The sequence below is a fragment of the Postia placenta genome, assembly GCF_002117355.1.
Source record: "Postia placenta MAD-698-R-SB12 unplaced genomic scaffold POSPLAscaffold_2, whole genome shotgun sequence".
Taxonomy (NCBI): domain Eukaryota; kingdom Fungi; phylum Basidiomycota; class Agaricomycetes; order Polyporales; family Adustoporiaceae; genus Rhodonia; species Rhodonia placenta.
This window is the reverse complement of record NW_020169833.1, coordinates 3,094,923-3,116,590: the sequence shown is the minus strand read 5'-3', so window position 1 is coordinate 3,116,590 and position 21,668 is coordinate 3,094,923. Positions and strand designations below refer to the sequence as shown.

The 21,668-nt window shown below is 52.7% G+C and overlaps 7 protein-coding genes across 7 annotated transcripts; 3 read left to right on the top strand and 4 right to left on the bottom strand.

The window, feature by feature from the left end:
- Window positions 1-699: 699 nt before the first annotated feature.
- On the bottom strand, window positions 700-2,075 carry POSPLADRAFT_1053271 (hypothetical protein; the record flags this gene model as incomplete). Its single annotated transcript, XM_024480373.1, has 5 exons — window positions 700-1,019; window positions 1,068-1,239; window positions 1,288-1,377; window positions 1,427-1,873; window positions 1,926-2,075. 5 exons carry the CDS (start codon window positions 2,073-2,075, stop codon window positions 700-702), a joined length of 1,179 nt encoding a protein of 392 aa, XP_024343438.1.
- A 4,481-nt stretch (window positions 2,076-6,556) lies between these two features.
- POSPLADRAFT_1044016 (hypothetical protein) lies at window positions 6,557-7,210 on the bottom strand (the record flags this gene model as incomplete). The annotated part of the gene is made up of 2 exons (XM_024478443.1): window positions 6,557-6,805; window positions 6,866-7,210. The coding sequence occupies 2 exons, from the start codon at window positions 7,208-7,210 to the stop codon at window positions 6,557-6,559; spliced, it is 594 nt and encodes a 197-aa protein (XP_024343437.1).
- A 472-nt stretch (window positions 7,211-7,682) lies between these two features.
- On the top strand, window positions 7,683-9,003 carry POSPLADRAFT_1131226 (hypothetical protein; the record flags this gene model as incomplete). The annotated part of the gene is made up of 5 exons (XM_024484044.1): window positions 7,683-8,078; window positions 8,129-8,271; window positions 8,322-8,579; window positions 8,629-8,790; window positions 8,859-9,003. 5 exons carry the CDS (start codon window positions 7,683-7,685, stop codon window positions 9,001-9,003), a joined length of 1,104 nt encoding a protein of 367 aa, XP_024343436.1.
- A 19-nt stretch (window positions 9,004-9,022) lies between these two features.
- On the bottom strand, window positions 9,023-12,143 carry POSPLADRAFT_1064819 (hypothetical protein). Its single transcript, XM_024481852.1, has 7 exons — window positions 12,129-12,143; window positions 11,728-12,077; window positions 10,771-11,676; window positions 10,508-10,718; window positions 9,844-10,402; window positions 9,603-9,789; window positions 9,023-9,544 (listed from the first exon to the last, which is right to left on the bottom strand). The coding sequence occupies exons 1-7, from the start codon at window positions 12,133-12,135 to the stop codon at window positions 9,230-9,232; spliced, it is 2,535 nt and encodes an 844-aa protein (XP_024343435.1). The 5' UTR covers window positions 12,136-12,143; the 3' UTR covers window positions 9,023-9,229.
- An 871-nt stretch (window positions 12,144-13,014) lies between these two features.
- On the bottom strand, window positions 13,015-13,269 carry POSPLADRAFT_1131824 (hypothetical protein; the record flags this gene model as incomplete). The annotated part of the gene is made up of 1 exon (XM_024484136.1): window positions 13,015-13,269. A coding segment is annotated over one exon (255 nt), but the record flags the coding sequence as incomplete, so codon positions are not given.
- A 1,585-nt stretch (window positions 13,270-14,854) lies between these two features.
- Window positions 14,855-16,620, top strand: POSPLADRAFT_1053267 (hypothetical protein; the record flags this gene model as incomplete). The annotated part of the gene is made up of 3 exons (XM_024480372.1): window positions 14,855-15,112; window positions 15,170-16,471; window positions 16,561-16,620. The coding sequence occupies 3 exons, from the start codon at window positions 14,855-14,857 to the stop codon at window positions 16,618-16,620; spliced, it is 1,620 nt and encodes a 539-aa protein (XP_024343433.1).
- Window positions 16,621-19,241: 2,621 nt separating this feature from the next.
- Window positions 19,242-20,874, top strand: POSPLADRAFT_1053266 (hypothetical protein; the record flags this gene model as incomplete). Its single annotated transcript, XM_024480371.1, has 2 exons — window positions 19,242-19,736; window positions 20,695-20,874. The coding sequence occupies 2 exons, from the start codon at window positions 19,242-19,244 to the stop codon at window positions 20,872-20,874; spliced, it is 675 nt and encodes a 224-aa protein (XP_024343432.1).
- Between the last annotated feature and the right edge of the window lie 794 nt (window positions 20,875-21,668).

The window sequence follows — 21,668 nt, the reverse complement described above, 5'->3', positions numbered from 1 at the left end:
GGCCCCCTCATCGTTGTCTCGCGCAACAAGGGCGGCGCGTACATCGTGTGCGAACTCGACGGTACAGTCCTCGATCGACCCATCGCAGCTTTCCGCGTCATTCCGTACTTCGCGCGCAAATCCATTCCAATCCCCGAAGATCTCGAAGGTGTCTCGACCGAGCGTCTTCGAGAACTCGAACTATCGAATTCTCTAGGCGACGACGATGATGATGAAGTCGAAGAAGCCGAAGAACGCAACGAATAGAGGTTCTTCCCTTGTACAACACGATACGTACTTTCTTCTCTCCATTCCTGCTCTCACGTTACGCGATATGTTTGATTTTCTCCTACGTTCTAGACCATCCCTTGTACGAATATCTTCGATTCAACTCGAGTCGCAATATCGTTCGACGTTCTACGAACGCTTCGATTTGACCGTTGCGCGGAGGCTCACCTTAGACGAGTCCTCCTAGGCTGTGATGACAAACTGAGCCTATATTTTCATTAAGTCCATTTTCCCTCGCTACGAACATTTCTATTTCACCTTCTATGTCCTTCGATCATATTACGACTTACTTCGAACACACTTATCTTCATTTCCTTTTCTTAGTTCCCGCTAGGTTTCGTCTAGGCCAAGGGCCACATTTTCGATTCAACTATCGATGCAATATTCTACGACATGAGGACAACTACGATACAAAATGACTAGCGCCATCGCCTAGTCGTCGTCGACAGCCCCACGCACGAACCCGATTCCTCCCTTCGCGAGCGCGGCCTTCTCCATCTTCTGGAGGTCGAGGTCCATGTCGTGGAGGAGTGCTCGACGGCGAGCGATGTGAGCGCGCTCCTCGCGGATGATGCGAATGATCCCCCGAGATTCGTCGTCGAGGTCGAGCGCGTCGAGGTCATCCTGTTCGAGGCCAAGGCGGCTGGCCCCATCGAGAGGCAGTCGAAGCAGGGGGCGCGGAGGCTCGTCAACTCGACGCTTCTTCGATCCACTCGAATCCGCGGCCGAAGGCACAGGAGAGGTCGGCCGAACTACGAAGACGTTAGCCAATATTAGGACACGCAGAGGAAACAACTTACTGCGCTTTTTCGTGGTTGAACCCCCGCCGCGCGTTTTCTTCGTCTTCCCAAGCACGGATACCTTGTCGAAGTAGCAGCCCTGTTGGAACTGCGCGCACCTCTCGCAGGTCGTAGCGTTCTCGACCCACACGCATTCGACCGGGGCCGAGCGGTAGCCGGCGCAACGATCACACTATCAAGGCGTTAGCATCGGACAGATTCGACGGAGGGTCGAACGTACCTTCTGTCCGGCCTGACGCTTCTCAAGCGCAGCGGCGGCCATGTCGACCTCCGTCATCGCGAACGGGCGTTCGACTGCCCGAGGAGTCTTCTACGAAAGAGAGATTAGCGATCGAAGGACGATAGAAGGAAACACTTACGAGCGAAGGGTCGTCCGACAACTCGGCGACCTCCTCGTCGACTCTCGCGCACCCTTTCCCCTTGTCGAGAAGTCCCTCGGCGGCCGCGATCTTCGCCAACTCCTCGTCGGCGGCCTCTTGTGCGCGACGCTCGTCTTTGGCAGCCTGCCTCCGACGGTCCTCTTCATCCTTTCGACGCCGTTCGTCTTCGAGGCGACGGTCCTCGGCGGCCATTGCACGCTTCGTGGCCTCTTCGACGCGTCGTGCTTCCTCCTCGGCGAGGTGCTTCTGCTCTTCGGCGCGTCGTTCGACCTCGGCGTCGATGGCGGTCGCGAGCTCGGGCCAGTCACCGCGCGCCCACTCGACCCACGACTCCGACGCCCGCTCTGCGAGCTGTTTGACGGCGGCGGCGACGCGCAGCTCCGTCTCCTCGTCGCGGATGGCGCCCAGGGCCTTGCGATAGGCGAGCTGTTCGAAAACAAAGGGTTAGCTGTGTTATGCAGATTATGAAGCGACTTACGACGAGGGGCGACAAGTCTTGCGCCCACTCTTCGACCACGTCGAGCGCGGCGTCGGCGGTCGGCGGAGCCTCGAGAACCACGAGCAAGGAGGCGAGGCGGCGGTTGACGAGCGAAGGCGTCGACGCAGGGGTGGCGGAGCGAGAAGACATCGTAGAAAGCAGAGAGTATGCGGGAGAGGGCGACGAGGTAGCGACGAAGGAACGATGGGATGGGGAAAATGAGGCTAAGTCTACCCTGCTTATAACCCCTTTCCGACCAGCGTTTAGCGCCGGCCACGTGGCGTTCGAAACCGACGCGGGTTGTCATGCCGCTTCGATCCGTTCACGACCATCGCGCTTCTTGCATCACGTGGAGGACCGAGGGCGGTCCAAATTTCAATAGGGAGGAGATGATAGGCGCCAAGCCCCTCTGGGCCCCGATACACCTCTTTTCGGCACTTGCATCCCGCCCGGCACTTCGACTCAGTCTCCCCACAGTTCGATTTCGCCTTCGACGCTCTTCGACATCTTCGACGGTGCGCGACGCTTACTCGAAGCTCGGCACGGTCGTCCCGATGCCTCGCGCGTAGATCCCGGGACATCTTCCGCATTCGGCGAACAATAGGGCCACTTGACGCCGCTCGGCCAAGCGCGCGCTTCGCTCCAAGCCACACCGAAGTAGCCGGTCTTTCCTGATTAGGTATCGAACCTCGCGGCATGCCTTCACGACGGCTACCGGTCCGAAGTGGCCATATGTTGCTCTTCATCTCCGCGTTCGGCATGACGTCACTCTACCGATGGACTTAGTATGTGCCCCTCGGTGAGGCAGCTTCTTGAGGAACAATGCAAAGCCCCTTGTACCAGTGTGCCACTGTCGATAGTCGTAGCGTCCTGTGTAGTATAAATTCTGTCGTACTTCTCTCCAAAAATACAAGATCCGGTTCCCCCCTCGAGTTCAGAGCTCATAAGTCGAGTTCGCCCCGCGTCTAAGCCTCTAACTGCGTCACTTCGTCCCTCGCTGCGTAACCTCGAAACCTCGTCCACTGCATTTACTCGTCGATACCGTCTCGACGAACCCTTCGACTTCGACTATTGTCGAAGAAACTGCAAACCGCGTCCTAGCTAAGTCCCCCCTATTGAGTCGTGTCCCTTCCTTCTACGATACATCGGAGAGCTCTGCCGAGCTTCGATCCTCTCCACTAACCATCCACAGCCTCCGAGTAGCTTCGACGACGTGTCGAAGCCACCTCGTACCTTCCCCGTTGTTCGTAGCCTTTTCCAAGGGTGTTTCTCGTGTTCACTCGAACCGCGGGACACCTTGCTGCTAACTCCCCTCTCACTAGACTATAATCCGTCTCTCTAGTCCCTTTAGGTCGCACCCAGGTTAGGGGTTAGGGTTTCGTAGGTCGTATCATCGGATTGTTTCCAATCGATCATAGACAACATGGGTAAAAGAGGCATTCCGCAGGCTTGTTCCAATACAAGCGAAAACACAAAGGGATGAATCTCGAGCTGATTGCAGAAGAAGAAGCTCCGTACACGGGGGGCATACCACTTGAAACGTGCCCACTCTTCAGGACAGATCTGTTTGCAGAGTACCTATTTATCATGCATATTAGCAAAAAGGCATGCACATAATCCCTCAAAACAAACATAATGAGCTCGTCCAGGTGACGGGTCCATGATTTTCCGGAAGCTATCGAAGAGGCTGAACAGAGGAATCATGCCAGGCAGGACTCGCCATATAACGTCGAGTGCATATTCGGAGAACGACTTTGAGACGCATGCCAGATCTGCCCAGGGAGTTACATATTGGAAAATCATTCTCATGATCAGGTCATTGCTTAGGACCTGAAAAGACATCTACAGAGAAGCCACACAATGATCATGTCAGCTCATTGCTGCTTTAGATGCAAGCATGCTCCATACATTTGTCACGTAGTCAGTGATACAACAGTCTATACTCCTATATTGATGCCTGACTCATAGACGATGAGTGAGGGCTTATGGACAGTGCGTCGTCCTGAAGATCGAGCAAGGAAGTTGAGAATGACCACTAGCCCAAGCGAAGAGGAGCAGAGTGTCACGAGTTGGTACGGCGTCTAGCCGTTTTTTAATTTTTCCTTTTCGCGGGCTCGAACCCGCGACCTCTGTACTACATGCCTGATATGGACGCATCGCTATCTACTGTATGATTAGATTAGATGGGGCGGCAGTGCGCGGCACAGCTCGGGCTCCGCTGACACAGCCTCTCTGACTCACCGGCCCCCGGGGCCGCGTCAGCATGCTGCGCACGGACCAGCTATGCACAGACCAGTGCGCACAGCCTGCCCTCATCCTCCCCTGTATATAAGCCGGCCTCTGCTGCCCTAGGGACCTCAGTTTCGACCTCTTGTCCCTAGGTCAGTAAGCCCTCATTTGTATTCCTTCTTACCCTACTAACTAATACATTTACTTGTCCCTAGCCTTAGGTTTGAGCATAAGCTCACCATCGCTTCGGTAAGACCCAGTCGAACGCCCCCAGCGTCATTTGTCTGTGTTTCCCAGTCGCTTGACCCTAAGTCGCGACACAGAGACTTGAATGAATAACCAGGTCGAACTTAGGGTTCGACCAACTAATGGTACAACTATTTATACAAGTACCGGCTACGCACGGACCACTGTATCTGTGTGGTCATGTTTAGTAAAGAAAGAAATGTAGTGGTACGTTACCAGGTACGAAGTGCACACGGACCCCATTATGTAAGCTACATAATGTTCAACCTGTGGGTGAGCGCTCAGACAGGCGCCAGTATGGGCACTAGTAGTACAAGAAATAGAACGGAAAGATAAATGTTTCAGTCAGGGTGAACTACTGCAGCGTTCACAACCAAGGCGACTCTGAATCAGATCGATCTTGCAGCGTCGATTAGATGTCTGACACTGCCAGGCCCTCTTCGTAGATGACTTGCGTATGATGTGTGCTTTGATTGCCAGATGAAAAGAGTTGTCGGGTCGATTGCGGTCTACAACCAAGGTCCAAGACGAAGAAGACTAGACACAAATTATGTAATGATAACCGCCAGGCAATCACCGTGGCCTGCCCACCGACCCCGCCGTATAATTGTTGAGATTTGCTCCCATTTTGTTTGTATCTGTCGTAACACTGTGATTGCCAGACATAAGAAGATGTACTATTTTGTTGTCCTCATTCCATTGTTCACGCCAATTCCTTATGGGTAGTGCTAAAGGTACAACCGAAACCGTGCAAAATCGACCGTAACGAGCTTGAGCACTAACGACAACGTATTCTCGGGAAGCATGAGGCTCATTCTGAGGACCAAGCGGATATAAAACGGGATTAGACTATATGAGAAAGGACTCAAAGGAGGGTGTAGTTGATCGCGAATATGGAAATTGGTAGTCTCCCCTAGGCAGTCCGCAAAAGAGCTCCCTCGCTGAGTGAGGGGAGGACGGTCCCTTTAGCGGAATTGCCGTTAGAGAGGATCAGGATTCGTGAGGCTTAAGCTACACGTTCACGATATTTACCTGTGGGTTAATGTTGGTGACACATTGATATTGTATTTGAGGACCTAGAGTAGGGGGGAGGCATCCCGAGATCGTGAGGCGTTCAGTCTGCAGCTCAGAATATTTGTTATTAAAGGCGATATCTAGAGTCTGAAGGGAAGTTGCGAATAGCGGTGCGATAATCTCGACCACATGCGGATTGAAGCCGAATGCTTGCGCAATGCCTACATCGATGCCGATTTCGACGGGAGTGAGGCAGGGTGAAGAGACAGGGCGGCACAAAGGTTAAAGCGCAAAGGCTTATTATATTCTGGTGGTGCAGAGTTCTCGCAATGAGCGAAAACCAGTAGCCGTTTCCAAGTAATTATTCCTTCTAAGCATGTAAGTGTGGAGCTGCAAGGAACTCATTGTTCCAATTCGGCGCAAGCGCAAACCACTTTCGCAAACAGAAGACAAAACTTAAACTTCTTCAGGGGTTTGACGCCCGACAGATGGACCCACTCAACACTACGGCCTGTAAGAATGTACCATGGAAACGTGAGGCAGTTGCCGACGATGAGTTTTTTAACCAGGGTTCGCGTATTTCCCCCCAGAAGGCATGCTATAGCAGAGATAGACGGCGTGTAGACAATCTGTAAGGAATGATAGGATCGCTGACCCTGAGCCTAGGTTGTTCCATTTGAAAGGAATGAGGCCAAGCGAAGTAGGAGGGGCTGGCCATGCGACTGGTTTGGAAAAGGGAGAAAACGGAGGCATGAACGTGTTAACGATCCCATCGAACCATGCGAAAATTCATACGCAACAGGCATATGACCTTAACTGAGCCCGAGGTCAGACATGGCCCAGAGGGTCGTTCATCTACATCCGCGAAGAAGGCTGAGCTTTAGAAACTCGCTTGTCGCAAAGTCAGGCCATGCTACAGTATGTATGAAATCTGCAGATCGACATGTTATTAAGAAGCGAGCGATACGCTCGCTAAGGATAGTGAAAGAGTAGTCGCACGAAAGCCTTTTGTTAAGTAACAGAAGCATCAATCCAAAGAAAGCTTGATACGTCTGGCGTAGAAAGCTGCAGCAAATGCATCCCGAGACTCTGGATGGACGCGTTGCTTCTAGTCGAGATGTCGAGTATGACAATAGTACTCACTAAGACCAAATCCCCGCGCCAAGCAGGCCAACCCACCCTGGGAAGTTGAACGCGGCAGGTGCGCGCGCGACCAGCAGATATACGACGAGATTGTGATTATCGCCGAGGTTGGCAATGCGCATACAGTATGTGTCCGACAAGAGCGACAGCAGTTGCACAAGTTCTTGTGCCTCTTCTGCTTCGTTGCTTTGTCGCAAGCACGAAGAAACAGGAAGGGGTACATCGGGCAAGAGGTCTACAATCTCGATCTATACAATCGTTTAATATAAAGGGGAATCATGACAATGCAAATAGCAGAATGGACTCACCGTAGATTTCTCAGTCAACCGGGGCTGCATCTGCAACGCCTCGATGACTTCGGCTCTGTTACGACTCTTGCCATAGTCGCCGTCACCCAGGTAGAACGCGAGGTCTCCAAATTCGTCAGTCTCGCTGGTCTGCCCGAGGAGGGCGCTGCCACAACCCATCGCGTTAGCAGCGGCGTTCGCCTTCAGAGTGAGCGACTGCAAGAAGGCTTCTGCATCCTTGCGGCCAGGGCGGCCTGTCGGGTAGAAAACTGGTGCTCCTGCCTCGGACGACAAGATTGAGGCGGGCTCGCTGCCGTAGACGGCTGAGAGGGTGGCGGAAACAGCAGCATATACGGTCACGCTCATCGCGTCCGAGATCAACTTGTGCAAATACAGTCTTTGTGATTGGACGCGGTACGGGACAGAGAAGCGAGCTTCAGATACAATGTTGTTCAGTCGTCGGAGCCAATGGCGAAGACAAGTTTTGTCGGAGAGGACGAGAGGAGATGGTGGTAGCCGTGCCGGAGGGACACGCGCCCAGGCGCGCCTGCGCCTTGCCCACCTTGCCTCCTCCCTTGACTGGCTAATCCTCTTTTTAACTCAAACCTCGACGTTGGCCCCCTCGTGGTATATACACACTCGGCGGATACTCGCAAACGTGCAGCCCAGCTTGCATGCTTTCGTCAATCGGGCGTAATGGCTTCATAGAAAGGTCAGAAAACCACCTCGGAACGAGACGATTGCTGACCTGCCGCCTCATGCCAGTCTCGCAGCAAGAAGACACAGCCAGAGCGCCATTCTACTTCAGCGCAGGCTGCAGCATGTAAGCCGTCTGCACATGGGTGCACCGACGGCATGGGCCGCACGCTCGTCGGGTGCACTCTTCGTCCACCGGCAACTCTCCACGACTCCTCCGGGCCCGACGAAGTCGACCGACGGGGCGCCACAACCTCCTCTCCCAACACCTCGGAAACACAAGGTCGAGCTACGGCCAGCACCACTCAAGCCTGTAAAGTCATCGACCGATGCTCTTTCTGCGGCGTCTAAACCCCCTTCACCGACACCTGCCGCCTCGAGTTCTACTTTGGGATCGTCGGGAACGTCAAAGCAGGAGTCATTAGCGGAAGTCACAAAGCATGATCTCGAGGATGCATCGCAGCATGGCATTCTTGCGCCGCCACCAGCAGATGCGTCGTGGGTTGGTCGACTCTGGCATCAGGGGAAGGAGCTTTTCGTGCGTTTTTACTAGCATTCTTACCCAAACATTGCTTAATCTCCCGCTAGAAATTCTACTGGAGAGGTATGAAGTTGATCGTAAGCAACCGTAGACGAATCCGCGAGATTCAGGAGCGGGTGAAAGCTGGCGGAGCACCCTTGTCGCGGTGGGAGACGCGGTTCATCAGGACAAATAGACAGGACACACTCAAGTAAGTGTATTTGATCCTTTTTTGACCCGCAGAATCCCAATAACCTACAGGTTGGTCCCATTCGTCCTCATGATCATCGTCATTGAGGAGATCATCCCGCTCGTCGTGCTCTATGCTCCCTTCATACTTCCGTCGACATGTCTTCTCCCCTCGCAAAAGGAGCGCATAGACTCTAAGCGTCGCGAGAAGCAGAAGTATTACGCTCTCGAGTACAAGCCGCTCTTCGAGCAGCTCAGTCAGCGCTTCCTCGTTCAGTCTGACACTCCCCTCAAATCTCTCGACGGCTCCGCGCTCTCAGCAGTGAATGGGTACGTCTCGTGAACGTATTAGCCTCACAATGACTAACCCTACCCTCAGTCTCCTCGCGCTGCCGACATACGGGCCGTCCGCCCTGCGCCTGAGCCGTCTGCAACAGCACCTGGCGTCCATTGCCGACGACGACACGCTACTCGCGCGCGAATCATTCGGCCAGGCCCTCACGCAGATTGAGCTGCGTGATGCCCTCGAAGAGCGTGGAATGTGCGTCCCCCTATTTCTTAATTTCTGATGTGCGTATGCGAACAAGCGTCGATGCTGTCCCTAAACAGAATCACCGATGGACTCTCGCCGAACGCTTGGCGCACGCGCCTCGAATGGTGGCTCACACACGTTGACGCGAAGGCGAGCGGCGACTTGGACCCGATAAGTAAGCGGGTGCTCTTAGTGGCGAGCAGTGGGGCGGGCAAGTTCTGAGCGGGCAGGTGTGGCTATTGATAACATGCTGTTGCATCATAGAGCGTACACTTGGATAATTGGCATAGGCACCATCCACTCTGAGCAGTGGACTAATTTATCATGTCAGTCGAGGCATCATCACTCTTCAATCGTTCCTCCAACGCGCGGTCAAACATTCATCGGTGCACTGTAAAGTGATGCTAAAGTCGTTAGTATTGATGATACAACTGTGTATGTATTACGATTACTGAGCACTTTTTACAAAAGCAAGTGCCTGCCAGTTGCGCTTGTCCCATGGTGTGAGCATGACAGCTTTATGGGCAAGCTGATGAGCTTCTTCCTGAGTCTTGGCATTGACACAACGCGCGATGGCGTGAAGGTATAGAGAATCACGTTGCTGGGCCAAAGAATCTTGATGCGTTGCCGCGAGTACTGCGAGCGAACCTTCGCCGTCGCCTTGTTGCAGCACCAATTCGGCTAGCGTCTGCCTGATCTCAGGGCGGGAAGGCTCAACTATGACAGCCTTTTGCGACACCGATAGAGCTTGCCGGACATCGCCCTGCGTTTGATGACGCTGATGAGCGAGCCTTCCACTCAAGTATGCGGTGTGGACTTACCTGTCCAAGGTGGTGCTGGACGAGGAGATACGTTACTTCTCTGTCGGGGTCTCGAGCGAGGCGTTGATCAGGAGGAAGCGCAAGAATCTCGGACAGTGCAGCGTCGACGAGGCTGTCGTCATCCGTTAGAATGCCCATTCCTGCAAGTGTGTTGATGGCCAGCAGGTTTTCGGGATCAGACTCGATGCTGTGGGCAGTGAGTTAGGTACAATTGTTCGCATCGTTGAGGACTTGCACGCACCTTTGTAGTAGCTGCGCCTTCGCAGACTCTCTGCCCTCTTCCGTCCCCATAGCCCAAAGCGTCTGAGCTAACATAACGATGACATGCCCTCGCATGTCTGGCTCGTTCGCTGCCGTGTCCAGAGCGGCTTCGAAAAGAGCAAGAGCTTCTGCAAGCTGGCCGAGCTTAAACTGAGCGAGGCCAGCGCCAAATTGAGCTTGAGTGAGCAAGATTCTTGCGCTGCGATCCTCTGAATCTTCCGGCAGCAGGCCAGTCACTACTTGGTAAGACTCCAACGCTCCCTCGTAATCTTGTATGGAGAGTCGAAGACGCGCCATATTTGTGTGTGCTATGCTGAAACGCCTCTCGACAACAGGATCTTCCGTGTCTTCATACGCAGCTTCAAGCAACACGATGGCGCGACCAATTATATCGATACCCAACTCGATATGCCCGATACGCTCGCATACTAATCCGAATAGATGTAAAGCAGATGCATCATGAGGTCTTCCTCTGCAGAAGCGATCGAGAACAAAGAAGGCCGGGGATATTGCGTCCAATTGGGACGGGCGTGTTTGAGCTGTAGTGTTGAGTTGACTGAAGACGCGTTTGGCGAATTCGACATCTGCATCCGGCTATGCACAGTGTGGATCAGGAGTGGTTGAAGAAGCATCAAACTGAACACATACCACAGGTGCACTCAAGCCAACCGCATGCTCGAATAGCGCTCTGGCTTCCGGGGCATGACCGTTGAGAGAAGCAACCAGGCCCTGGCCAACCCAAGCCAATGCATAGTCAGGATCCAGCGTCTGCGCCTTATAGAACGCTTCATTTGCAAGCTCCGTATCACCATGATGTAGGTAGAGGAGTCCCAGGTTTGTCCAAGTAATCGTGCTCTGTCGTCGAAATCAGCTGCGGTCACCGATTCCCTTCAAACATGCCACGAACCTTCGAATTAATTTCTAGTGCCTTCACGTAGGCATGTTGCGCAATTTTAGGTCGCGACTCAAACTCCATGTTTCCGAGAGCATTCCAATATCGATCGTTGCCAGGTTCAGCGCGCAAAGCGTCCTTGATGTGCTTCGTTGCTTCTTGCTTTGCGAGTTGTTGCTTTGCACTCGCTCTTCGAGAGTAGGAAAACAAGGCCGCGCTTAGGTCATAATGCGCGCTGGCGACAGCTGTTTCGTCCAGTGCGTCCAAGGAGATCCGGTAATTGTATGCTGCAACAGCAATTTCCAATGCGGACAACGGAAGGTTTGCTGACTTCTGGAGGGACAAAGGCAGCGTCACGATGCCGGTCAAACCCTCACCAGGGTGATCCGAGACGAAAGGAACCAATTGGTAGAGGACATCAAGAACAAGATCCTCGTCCGAGAATTGTGTGAACTGTGAGAGGTGGAACACAGCATCTGCAACAATTTTCCAAGCAACACGGCGGAAGCCAGAACTGGCTTCAATGATCATCTGCAGTGCAACTTGAACGGCTGAGGTGAAGGAGCTCTCCGCCCTTGCCGTGTATGCAGCAGTAACATGCATCCGGCCTAAATCGAGATGCGCCTGGCCTAACGACACGAGAACGCCGAGCTCGTGTGGGTGCTTCGTCAAGATGGACTCGAACGCTACGATGGCTTCTTGGTATTGACCGGTCTGCCGCTGTACCTCACCGATGAAGTAGAAGCAGATCCAGTCTTCCGGATTGAGCTCGCGCGCACGCTCCAGTGCCTTGACTGCCGCTGCAAAACGGCCTGCTTTACTGTACGCCTCGCCAAGTCGCAGCCAGGAGAGCTGATCGTCCACATCCGTCCTTAGTGCAATTTGGAAACCTTGAATGGCTTGGGGATAGTTTTGACGATTCTGCAGCGTGGTCAATTGATATTAAGCCAGGGTACCAAGAAAGCCACTAACCAGTTCAACCACCCCGATCGCTTTCCAAGCCCATGCATTAATCGGCAGGTATCTCGCGGTAGCAGTGCCACCCTCCAAACCACCTTCCCCATCGATAGTCCGCCGTGCCACGACTTCGACCAGGTCCCACTCCCGCTCCTCTGCAAAGCCTTCTGCAAGTCTGCGGGCGGCCTCCGCTTCCCTCGGATCGAGCTCGAACGCCTTCTGGAAACACTTCGACGCGCGATTAGGGTCCGGTGGCGACACGAACTCGGAGTAATAGATCCCGAGCGATGTGAAAGCCGGCGCGAAGCTCGGAGATCGTTTGAGGGACGTGATGAAGTGCCGGTAGGCTTCCTCGCGATGCTCGTCTAATGGTAGTTCAGCGAAGGGCCCACTGCGTTGAGGCCACGGGTACCCACCTCCCATATCCCAATAGCATTTTCCAAGCCTCCACCAGGACCGTGCCTTGTCCACGTCCCGACCCTCCAGATCGTCTAGGAGGATATTGACTTCCTGTAACTCGGCGCTGGCATTCTCAAGGTGATGGAGATTCGCTTCGCACCAAGCATGCTCCTCCCTCGCACGCACACCGTGCTCGAGATCGTCCGGCACAAGTTGTATAACCTTGGCATATAGCTCACTCGCATCGGACCACTTCCCTGCGTACTGGAGGACGTAGCCGCGACCCATGAGGCACGGGACATTGTCTGCATCCTCTGTGAGAACGTCATTGAGGAGGCCAAGAGCTCTGGCATGATGCTTCGGGGGATAGTAATGCACAAGGGACGTAGCGAGAGCAGTATTAAACGCCTTCCTGACGCTAGTTAGAGGTACATGTGTCTTAACTTACGACAACTGGAGAAGGCAATGGACTTACTGCGATAGTGATTTGCCGCTGTCCCGTTCGGCGCGACGAACGAGTTCCAAACCGCTCTCTGCGACTTTGATTGTGTTCTCGAGGTCCTCTTCAAATTGATATATCTCCGCGACGATTCGATGAGCAAGAATAGAATCTGCAAGGCTGCCGAATGCCTCCTAGGTATGAAAGCATGGGTCGCAATTCTATTCATTCCAGTCAGCGGGACACCCACGATGATTATATCAACGTAGTCGATATCGCCCTTTGCTTGCTCCTGTTTCGACTCTTCTTCCTCATCTGGTATTTCTATGCTCATATATCCAAAATAAGCAGTGATCAGTTGTGCCAGATGAGACTCTGGGAAGAGCCGACAGAGCCGCCCAACGACGTTGAAGTCGTAGTCCTCTACGATCGTAACTATTAGAGTGTGCTCAAGACAAATGTGTTCATGGAGACATACCAATGTGCTCGGCATCCTTGTTCTCGATAAAGAGTGTCCATGCGAGCTCGTCTCTGATACCCAGTAGCACCATCCCGCTGACGAGTTCGTCGAGTTCTGCGGCAACCTTCGCCTTCTGCGCAGCTGGCAGAGCATTGAGCAGGCGCTGCTTGAGGCGAAGGAGCTTTGACTCTGTCGTCCGACGCAGCTCATCCGACGTGTTAGGATGGTTTAGGATCTCGTCGTAGAGGTGTGGTAGCTGCGTGCGGTTCCGGCATGAGTGCAACCCTCATGGATGAGCGCAAAAATAGCACACGCACTCGCGATGACTCGAGCACCTCGCAGTTGACCTCTCGCCGAATCTGCTCCGGACCTGCTGCACCGAGCCGCGTACGTCGCTTCGTGACCTCACGGTCGACCGTTTCCGCTTCCTCACGTTCGTACAACGATACGAGTTCTTCGATTATGGGCAGGGTGTTGTGCACAGCTGTCTGCATGGGATGAATGGACGATGCGGTCGGATTGGTCGGATCGGGTAACGGTAGTGTGGACAACACGGGGAAGAGAAGAGAGTCGGGTAGAAGGAGAGAGAGCGCATCTGCGAGCTGCGCCACGCACGTCAACTCTACCATTGGCGACTCAAAAGAATACTCACTCACCTGCATGCGGGTGCTCCTCTGGGGATCTCTGCGGAAATCAATGAGCCTCTGTAGATTCTCAGCGCATTTTGTAGCATCTCCTCTGGAAGGCGGATAGCATGAGCGAATATTTTCACGTCACTACTGATGGGCGCACGCTTTTGCATACAGCTGAGCGAGGTGCTCGAGGGTCTCAGTGTATTTTGCCCAGTCGCAAGCTTGATCGTACAATTGCGAAAGGCCCTGCATGAATGCATTTATCTGATATGTACAATATCATCGTTGACGACGACGTACCTGCCATGCTAGCGGCTGTTCGGGGCTCAATGCTGTAGCTTTCCGATACGCCTAAGTGGGAGTCAAATTCTGATCAGCGAGACGAACGCGAAGACATGAAATCGCGTTACTCGCTCGCTATCCTCTGTCTTTTTCAAATTCAACAGGGCGAGACCCAAGAACACGTTCCTAAGCAAGGTACGAAGGCATGTTTGAGAGCACCACGATAACATAACACATACGCGTTGTAGTTATCAGGCTCATACTCCAGGACTTCAGCCGAGGCCTGTTGCGCTCTTTCATAGTCCTTCTGAGTAAAGGCCTCTCGTGCTGCCTTTAGCTTTGTCTTCACTATGGCAGCCATGTTAAACTTGTAGTGTTTTCAAAGATAGTGCTTCTCGGCGTGGTATGCAGGTCGTGCAGAAGTTCAGGCAAGTATGCTTCGCTGCAGATATTATGGGGATGTTTACAATTCTTTCGTCATCACTGGCGCACTCGACTGGCCGACAGAGAGTAACGACGACCTCAGGAGATGTTGAGAGTTGAAGGAACGCAGATTCTGGATTGCATGCGTTAGACGCTGGCATCGACTGGTTCCGTTATGTCGGTATCATATTCATTTCATGCTTGTCGTCCCTCATCGCAGCCCACGAGAACGGCCTGCAGCTATTGCTTTGACTTCAGTCACCATATTCTGGTGCAGGTAGCTGGTGGTAAAGACTAGGGGCCACGACTTCATCTGTGCTTCAGATCCCTGGACGTGCGGCAGAGATAACCGTAACACTGGAGGAAAGTCACATTGAAAGTCACATTGCAGGATAGCCTCCATTCATTCACGCCCGACAGTGAGTAATTTGAACGAAGGTGAGCACGGTGTGATCATGGTTAGTCTTTAGGCTATCCCAAGCGGTACTGACTTCGGATTGGCATGAGATGTCAAGTCAAGCTCTCCACAATGACTTGATCGTGTCAACTATTTTTCAACAATTCTATCTCCCCCCTCATGGCTGGGCACGCCGAACAGAAACCGACTCAGCGGATGTGGCGCGCGCCGCTCGCGTCAGTAAAGCATTCTCGGAACATGCATTGGACGCCCTGTGGAAGAAGTTATTCGACTGGGTCCCTCTCATGAGGCTTCTCGACGATTCCGTTCGCCAGATACGCTCGCCCAACCGCATAGAAAGCACCTGGGTCTGTTCTCGTACTATCGTCGTATGCATCGGCCTTGCTGACTTTCAAGCGAAATAGGTGATATGCGCCCGCATACCGCCTGAGCGCTGGGAGCGATTCAGGTTGTACGCCCGCCGCATCGGGTTCTTTTCGCGGAGCACTGGGCCCTTCACTACAATCCATCCCTCCATGTTCTCGCTTTTCCAGAAGCTCTCCGGTAGCCAGTCCCTATTTCCAGCTCTAACCTCAGTAGATTGGACCCAGACGGACGTCAAGTATGGGGCAGAGATTATGGTGTTCGCATCAGAGTTTCTTCGAAAGGCCAACTTCCAATATACCCTGCCCCATAACCCGGGACTACGCGAAAATGGACCGGGAGAGCAGGATTATGTCATAGCAAGTGTCCTCAATGCCTTTTCCTCCCAAGTTCCTCTCCTACGGAACTTCATCCTGTCTGCCGCAATTCATCCCGACGCACTCGACTTTTCTGGCTTCCGGAACCTTACGGAGCTCACGCTACGTCTTCCTTTTTTCACCTCATCTCTCATCAACACCTGCGCATACATGGAGCATCTCGTATATCTTGACCTGGTGTGTACTGCCGTCGACACTAGCTCCGGATGGCCTGAAGATCTGGGATCTCTGGACGGGTTTCACTCGTTGCACAGGCTCAAGTTGGACTTCACAACTCAGCAGTTCGCTACACGGTTGTTGAACGCCATTTCATCATCTCCGCTCACTTCGATCGCCATGGGCCTCGTTGAAGACGCTACGCCTCTCAGCTTCAGTCTCGTGCAGACACTGAAGTCGCTGTTCCCTACTTGCCTTCGGCAAGTAGCCATTCAGTTTCCTCACGCAGATCAACCAAGCGACTTCACCATCTCGAGCTATATCCATCCTCTCCTCCTTCTTAAGCAGCTGGACAAAGTCTCTGTCACGGTCACCGCAAAGTCTCCAACAGAAGACGAGATACATGACATGATAGATGCCTGGCCCAGCCTAACTGAGCTATCGCTAGACTACTGGGATCCCGTCTCCCCACTCAGCATCACAGCGCTTTCGTTCTTTGCCCTTGGCTGCCCTTCCTTGCGTAGTTTGAGCCTGGGGGATGTCAGTCTTCGAGGGCAGCCGTTGTCAGGTGTTAAAGTAGTCACATCCCATCGCTTGCGTCATCTTAGCATGCGGTTGTCTGACGAACACCTGACGACTGCTGACAAGGTGACTTTGGCGCGCTTCCTGGATGATCTCTTCCCGCACCTTGAAGAAAGAAGCCTACTTTCGGGATCTCAATACTTCGAGGACAAAGAGCTTTGGGACGAGATAGCCGCTATCTTGAAGGGGTTCAAAGCGGCCAGAGCCCACGAACTGAGCCGCTTGCAGGTGAGATCTCATGGTTTCATTCACAACGTTGCATGTTGGTTGGGGGATCTGACGTTTACCCCAGTGTTCGCTGACATCATCGGGATCAGTCTGACGCCGACTCAAAGGCGGAGTCCAACAAAGCGACTGACATATATCACACAATCTAGGCCCATTGGTGCTTGACTCGCACAATTTTCGGTATCGGGGACATTTTACGGGAGTCTGATCGTACATATATCCATGCAATCGGTGCTTTCTCAACCAATAGTCGTGACAGGCTGGTCCGAGCAATGCCCTCCATCTGTATCATATACGTTTGTCGCCTACATGGCCTACATGGACAGAATGAGCGTTTCACTTGATTAACCCCTAGTCCTGTTTGATCCTCACCGCCGGCAACATATCGGGTGGACTGTTTATTGCTGCTCTCACCAGTCGACGGCGTGGAACGATGATACTGTATGAGACTCGAGTAGAGCTACCGACTGTCAAGACGAAGGACACGGTCACGGGCAAGTCGCGGGTGAGTCGTCGCCCGCGTCTACCCAATGTGGCAAGTTCTTCCGCTCGTCCCTTATCCATCACTTACCTCAGACATTTAGAAATGATATACATCGAGCTCTTTCTTGTCTGCGATCAAGTCTCTGCTCGGTATATCGACTGGCTCAGATTCGCATTCTCATCGGTGCGTGATGCACGGATCCCATACCTCTGCATCTCTGCTCGACTCTTGTAGATCTTCAGATGTCTTCTGAAATTGCGAAAGTCAATAAAGAGGAGTCAGTGAGCGCAGCTAATGGTGATTCCAGTGGACGTGTACTTACAACCATCGCAACTAATACAGGACCCCCACTTCTCGATCTTCGACGAGCCCATCGCGGATGTCATACTGCATTCATGAGATCGTGATGATTCCTACGTCTGCCAAGCTAGTCGAGGTGTCTCCCTCCTAGGACAAGTCGGGGCGTGCCCGTCATTTACGTGGCGGAAAGTGGGCGCTATTTGAGCTCATCCTTCGCTTCTCTTGCGCAACCAATAATCCTACGCTGAACTTGCTCGAGGAGGCAAGCAACATACTCGATACAACGAGAAGTTTTGAGCTGACCAAGGTCAATTTTGCGCTGCGCATACACACAAGGTCGTTCCTGCGTGCTAAAGTTGACTTGGCATTGTGTCTGCTCAAGAGATGGGAAGCGTCTCTACGAATGATCTCAGCGATGACTTCTCGCTTGAGCTCGGTCGATTCTCTCCCTTTAACGCATAGACCTTCTGAGACCCGTCGATGCATCAGAAAATGACTGACAATTTCGAGCAGATTTGAAAGACAGGTAGTAGTATTATTATACATCGTGTTTCTTCTGGACATCGGCGACAGCACTGTGGCATCATCAGTATTCTTCAAATTGTTTCAAAACTGATGCTCCACCTGGCAGGCACTAGCGATTTCCGAGATCCAAAGCGATGCAGCTGCACCACGAGGTCGCGTGAGCGTGGTCAAAGCGCGACCGCGCCACCGTAACTAGTCCTTTCGTTGTGGCGCTGAACCTTTGTCTCGTCATACGTCCACCATGCCACTACGATATGAATCGTTCTTTGACTGCTTGACGTCAGGCCACGAAGTGGCACTCCAAATTTTCTCCTACCTAAGTATATGGGATCTCGCGACCTGCAAACTTGTGGGTATTTGCATTGTCACACGGCTTTGATGACGGTAACAGTATGATCTAGGTCTGCAAGCAGTTCCGCGATATTATTGCCACCGAGTCCTCACCGCAATACGCCCTCCAATTGGCTAGGGGTGATCATGTAGAGCGCGACACCGGAATGCTAACCTGTCGAGAGCTATTATATAAACTGCTACACCGACAATTTGCGTGGAGGACCTTGGCATCTACGAAGATCATGTCCCTTGATTGGTCAAGCTTCGGATATCAGCAACCCGTGCAATGGGCATTCCGAGGTGGCGTCCTAGTCGTCGGTTACATGCAAGACGCCAGGCGGACGGCCGATCTACACACCAATTTCCCCGTAGGCCCGTTATTTGACACAGTGGACATCTACTACACGCGCTCGAAAGATGTGGCGCGCCGGCATCGTCGTTATACACTCTCAAAGTCATATCTTGGACTTGAAATAGACCCCGCGCAAGATCTCCTTGTTGTATGGCGAGATCCATATGCTGCCAAAATGGCGTGCGTGGTTCTCATCGACCTATCGTTTCCTGACCATCAGCTTTCGACTTGGCAGAATCTCCTTTAAATCCCTATCAGATGGCCGGCCTCATCCCTTGGCTCCCGTACACCATATGGATTTAAAACTTGGCCTTGCGTACAATTACCAGGCTGCAGTCAAAATCTGGGGTAACAAGATTGTCATAATCAATAGCTCCAAACGGGATTTGAACGATGGCGTAACTTGCCTTCTTGATTGGAAGATAAAGAAGCCACCAGTGCGTACAAATTTTCTCTATACTTCCCAGTGTGTCTCAGTTTTTGTACAGCTGGTGTCGCTTCCTGACGGTAATTCATGGTGTATGTTGACTGACACCTATTTCCTCCGTCCGGTCCCCGGATGCACACAGATAGGCGACTGTTCTGCATATATTGATATATTTGAGAAGTCCGGAAGCAGCGTCCAATCAGTGGCGCGCTTTCAGCTGCCTGAGCTCCGCCACAAAGCCACGTATATCATATTGGCATGCGACACTTTCGCAGCATGTCAATATCCTGCGATACGGCGCTCAGAGTACACTCCACCTCTTCTGTTCACAGCATCTTCGACTCCGTCTATGATACAAATACGGCTTGCTGTCAAGTCTCGCGGTATCTACTTGGAATACGTTGTCTTCGCCTACACAAGGCCATTCCTGCGTGCCATCGGGCACCTCGTCGGGGACCGGACTGACCGTGTGAAGATGCCAATTCCTTGGGAGATGTGGGGTCCAAAGTCGACCTTCTGGTTCAGTAAGGACAGGGGCCCCGCAGACCTGTTCAGCGATCAGGCAGAACACAGATGGAAGTATGCACACTACGGATATGGAATTCTCTTGCCTTCAGTGCTGCTGGATTTTACTCCTCCGGACGACTACGAATATCAAGAACAATCCGGATCCGGAAAACAGCCGAAGAGCGCCATATATCATAGTACAATCGTCGACGAGCTCCAATGCTTTCGACGAACAGTACACACGACGGCCGCCTACCGCCAGACCATGAATTTCAAAGGCACATCGCTTGATCGGTATGACTGGTACATGGTTGACGAGGATGTGCTTGCTATTCGTGTAAGAGGCAGTATCTCTGCATTTCAGCGCGCTGATATATATCACGCTTCCGAAGAGTAAAAGCATGTTCGAGACATGCGACGAAGATTGCTCAAGACCCCGCTGGTGGCAAGAGACGCTACCGACCATACGTTCCTCCTCCGATCGTCTCGAATTGCTGACATTCGACGATGTCACGGATTCACTGTCTCAGGATCTCGACCATGGACTAGCTTTGTAGCCTGGCTACGTCTTCGCACAAGGGAGGGCTATGACTGCGTCTGCGGTGTTTCTGTAGTGCAGAGCATGGACTCAGTGAATGGATGTATGATATTGGACTTTGGCGGGTCCTCCACGAAATGAGAAACAGGGTATTACTTGAATCATGCTGAATTCATGCAAAGCTCGGTCCGCGTATATCGCGAGTGCCTGTGCCAAACATCGCATTTGGTGCCCTGAGGCATTAGGTCCCGAACGTAGCGGGAAACGCTAGAACTCGCGACTGCGTCTGGTGTACAGTGCAGCACTATCATGCACGATCGTAAACATGAAGTCTGGTGTCTTCACATTCTGATGTTTCACGACACAGGCTTTTCAATGAGGTAAACGTTCCTGTTAATCACTTATTATGAAAATAGGATATAGCGGACCTCTCGGTATAGCTGATATCTCATTTCAATGTCCCTAGCTAGCTTAAGCCTCCAAGCAGCTCAAGCATCCAATGGACATTCCTGGTCTGCTGGAGGCATGGGCTTCTTGTTCACTTTGGCAGACCCGGATGATCCAGATGCCCTCGTTACTGGTGATTCTGGTGGCCCTCTGACGGCCTGCAGTGGGTTTGAACAGCCGTTTTATGACATCCCAAAGAACAGTAGCCGGACAACGCACTCTGTTTTTCGTAAAACCGCCGGCAACGAAGTTTCCGGACGTCTACGAGCCCGCAAATTTTTCGTTGTTACATCGGCCATGGCGGCTGCAGACGGATTCTCCGCTGAAGGCTGATGAGATGCCAAAGACTTTGCAGGATCGCGCATGCAGGATCGCGCGCTATCATGACGCCGGAACAAGTCTCGACGCGAACTATGGTGCGGAGGCGCGCGTCAAGGCGCTGTACGTCCGGAAGATGTACGAGGAGTACGAGGAAGCTGCGCACAAATAAATTATGAGCATCATCCAGAATTCCAACGGCAGCGAAGCAGGATGAGAGTGGGCTACCAAGGGCGGTGCTCAAGAGCTTCCTGGACCAGATCTACAAAAGACAGAGATGAACGGCGTGATCTAGAAACCGTGATGTGTATATGTTCCAAAGCTCTTAGCTGCATTGAGTCCATGTGTGACACGTCCGCGTTCGTTGAGGAGCGACCAAAGACTGGGGCCGTGCGGCGTTTCTGAGCGCGGAGCAAGGACGAGGTGTCGCTCGTTTGAGCAAGCGTGCTGCCGCTTTTGGATTGTCCAGCGCGTAGTTGCTTGGCGTTCGGGCGTCTAATGACTCTACCCTTGATCGACGCAAAAGTATTTGTCGCTTGAGACCAGCAGCCTTACACGTCAGACATTCCGCCTTAGGGAGACTGGGTGTTTAGGTCGGCACTTGACCTGATTACACACATCGACTCTATCGTGTACGTTCGCATGATGCGCCCGAATTGGCTCCAGTCAAAGGTGTCCTCAATGCTCGTCGCCTAGCACTCCCGAGAACACTTCGAGCGCGACGGGGCTGCGTGTATGATTTATATTTATCTTGCTCTACTTGCTGCTATGCTGTACTCCCATACGAAAATCCCACTCCAGAAGTTTGTGACCTTCCTCATCTCCCGGCTCCTTGTTTGTGCCATGCCCTCTAATAGAGATGCCGCCAAGATCTGTAGCGACCTGTTGCTATAGCCGACAGTTTCCACGATAGAAGTGACACTTCTTTTCAAGTGGAAGCCGATGAAGCGTCCTGTGCATCTTTCC

Bases quoted from the DNA above. Each gene is read 5' to 3' on its own strand.
- POSPLADRAFT_1064819 (XM_024481852.1), bottom strand. The intron at 9,790-9,843 runs GTGCGTGCAAGT...CACTGCCCACAG, and splicing joins AAGGCGCAGCTACTACAAAG to CATCGAGTCTGATCCCGAAA. The intron at 9,545-9,602 runs GTAAGTCCACAC...CATCAAACGCAG, and splicing joins TCCAGCACCACCTTGGACAG to GGCGATGTCCGGCAAGCTCT.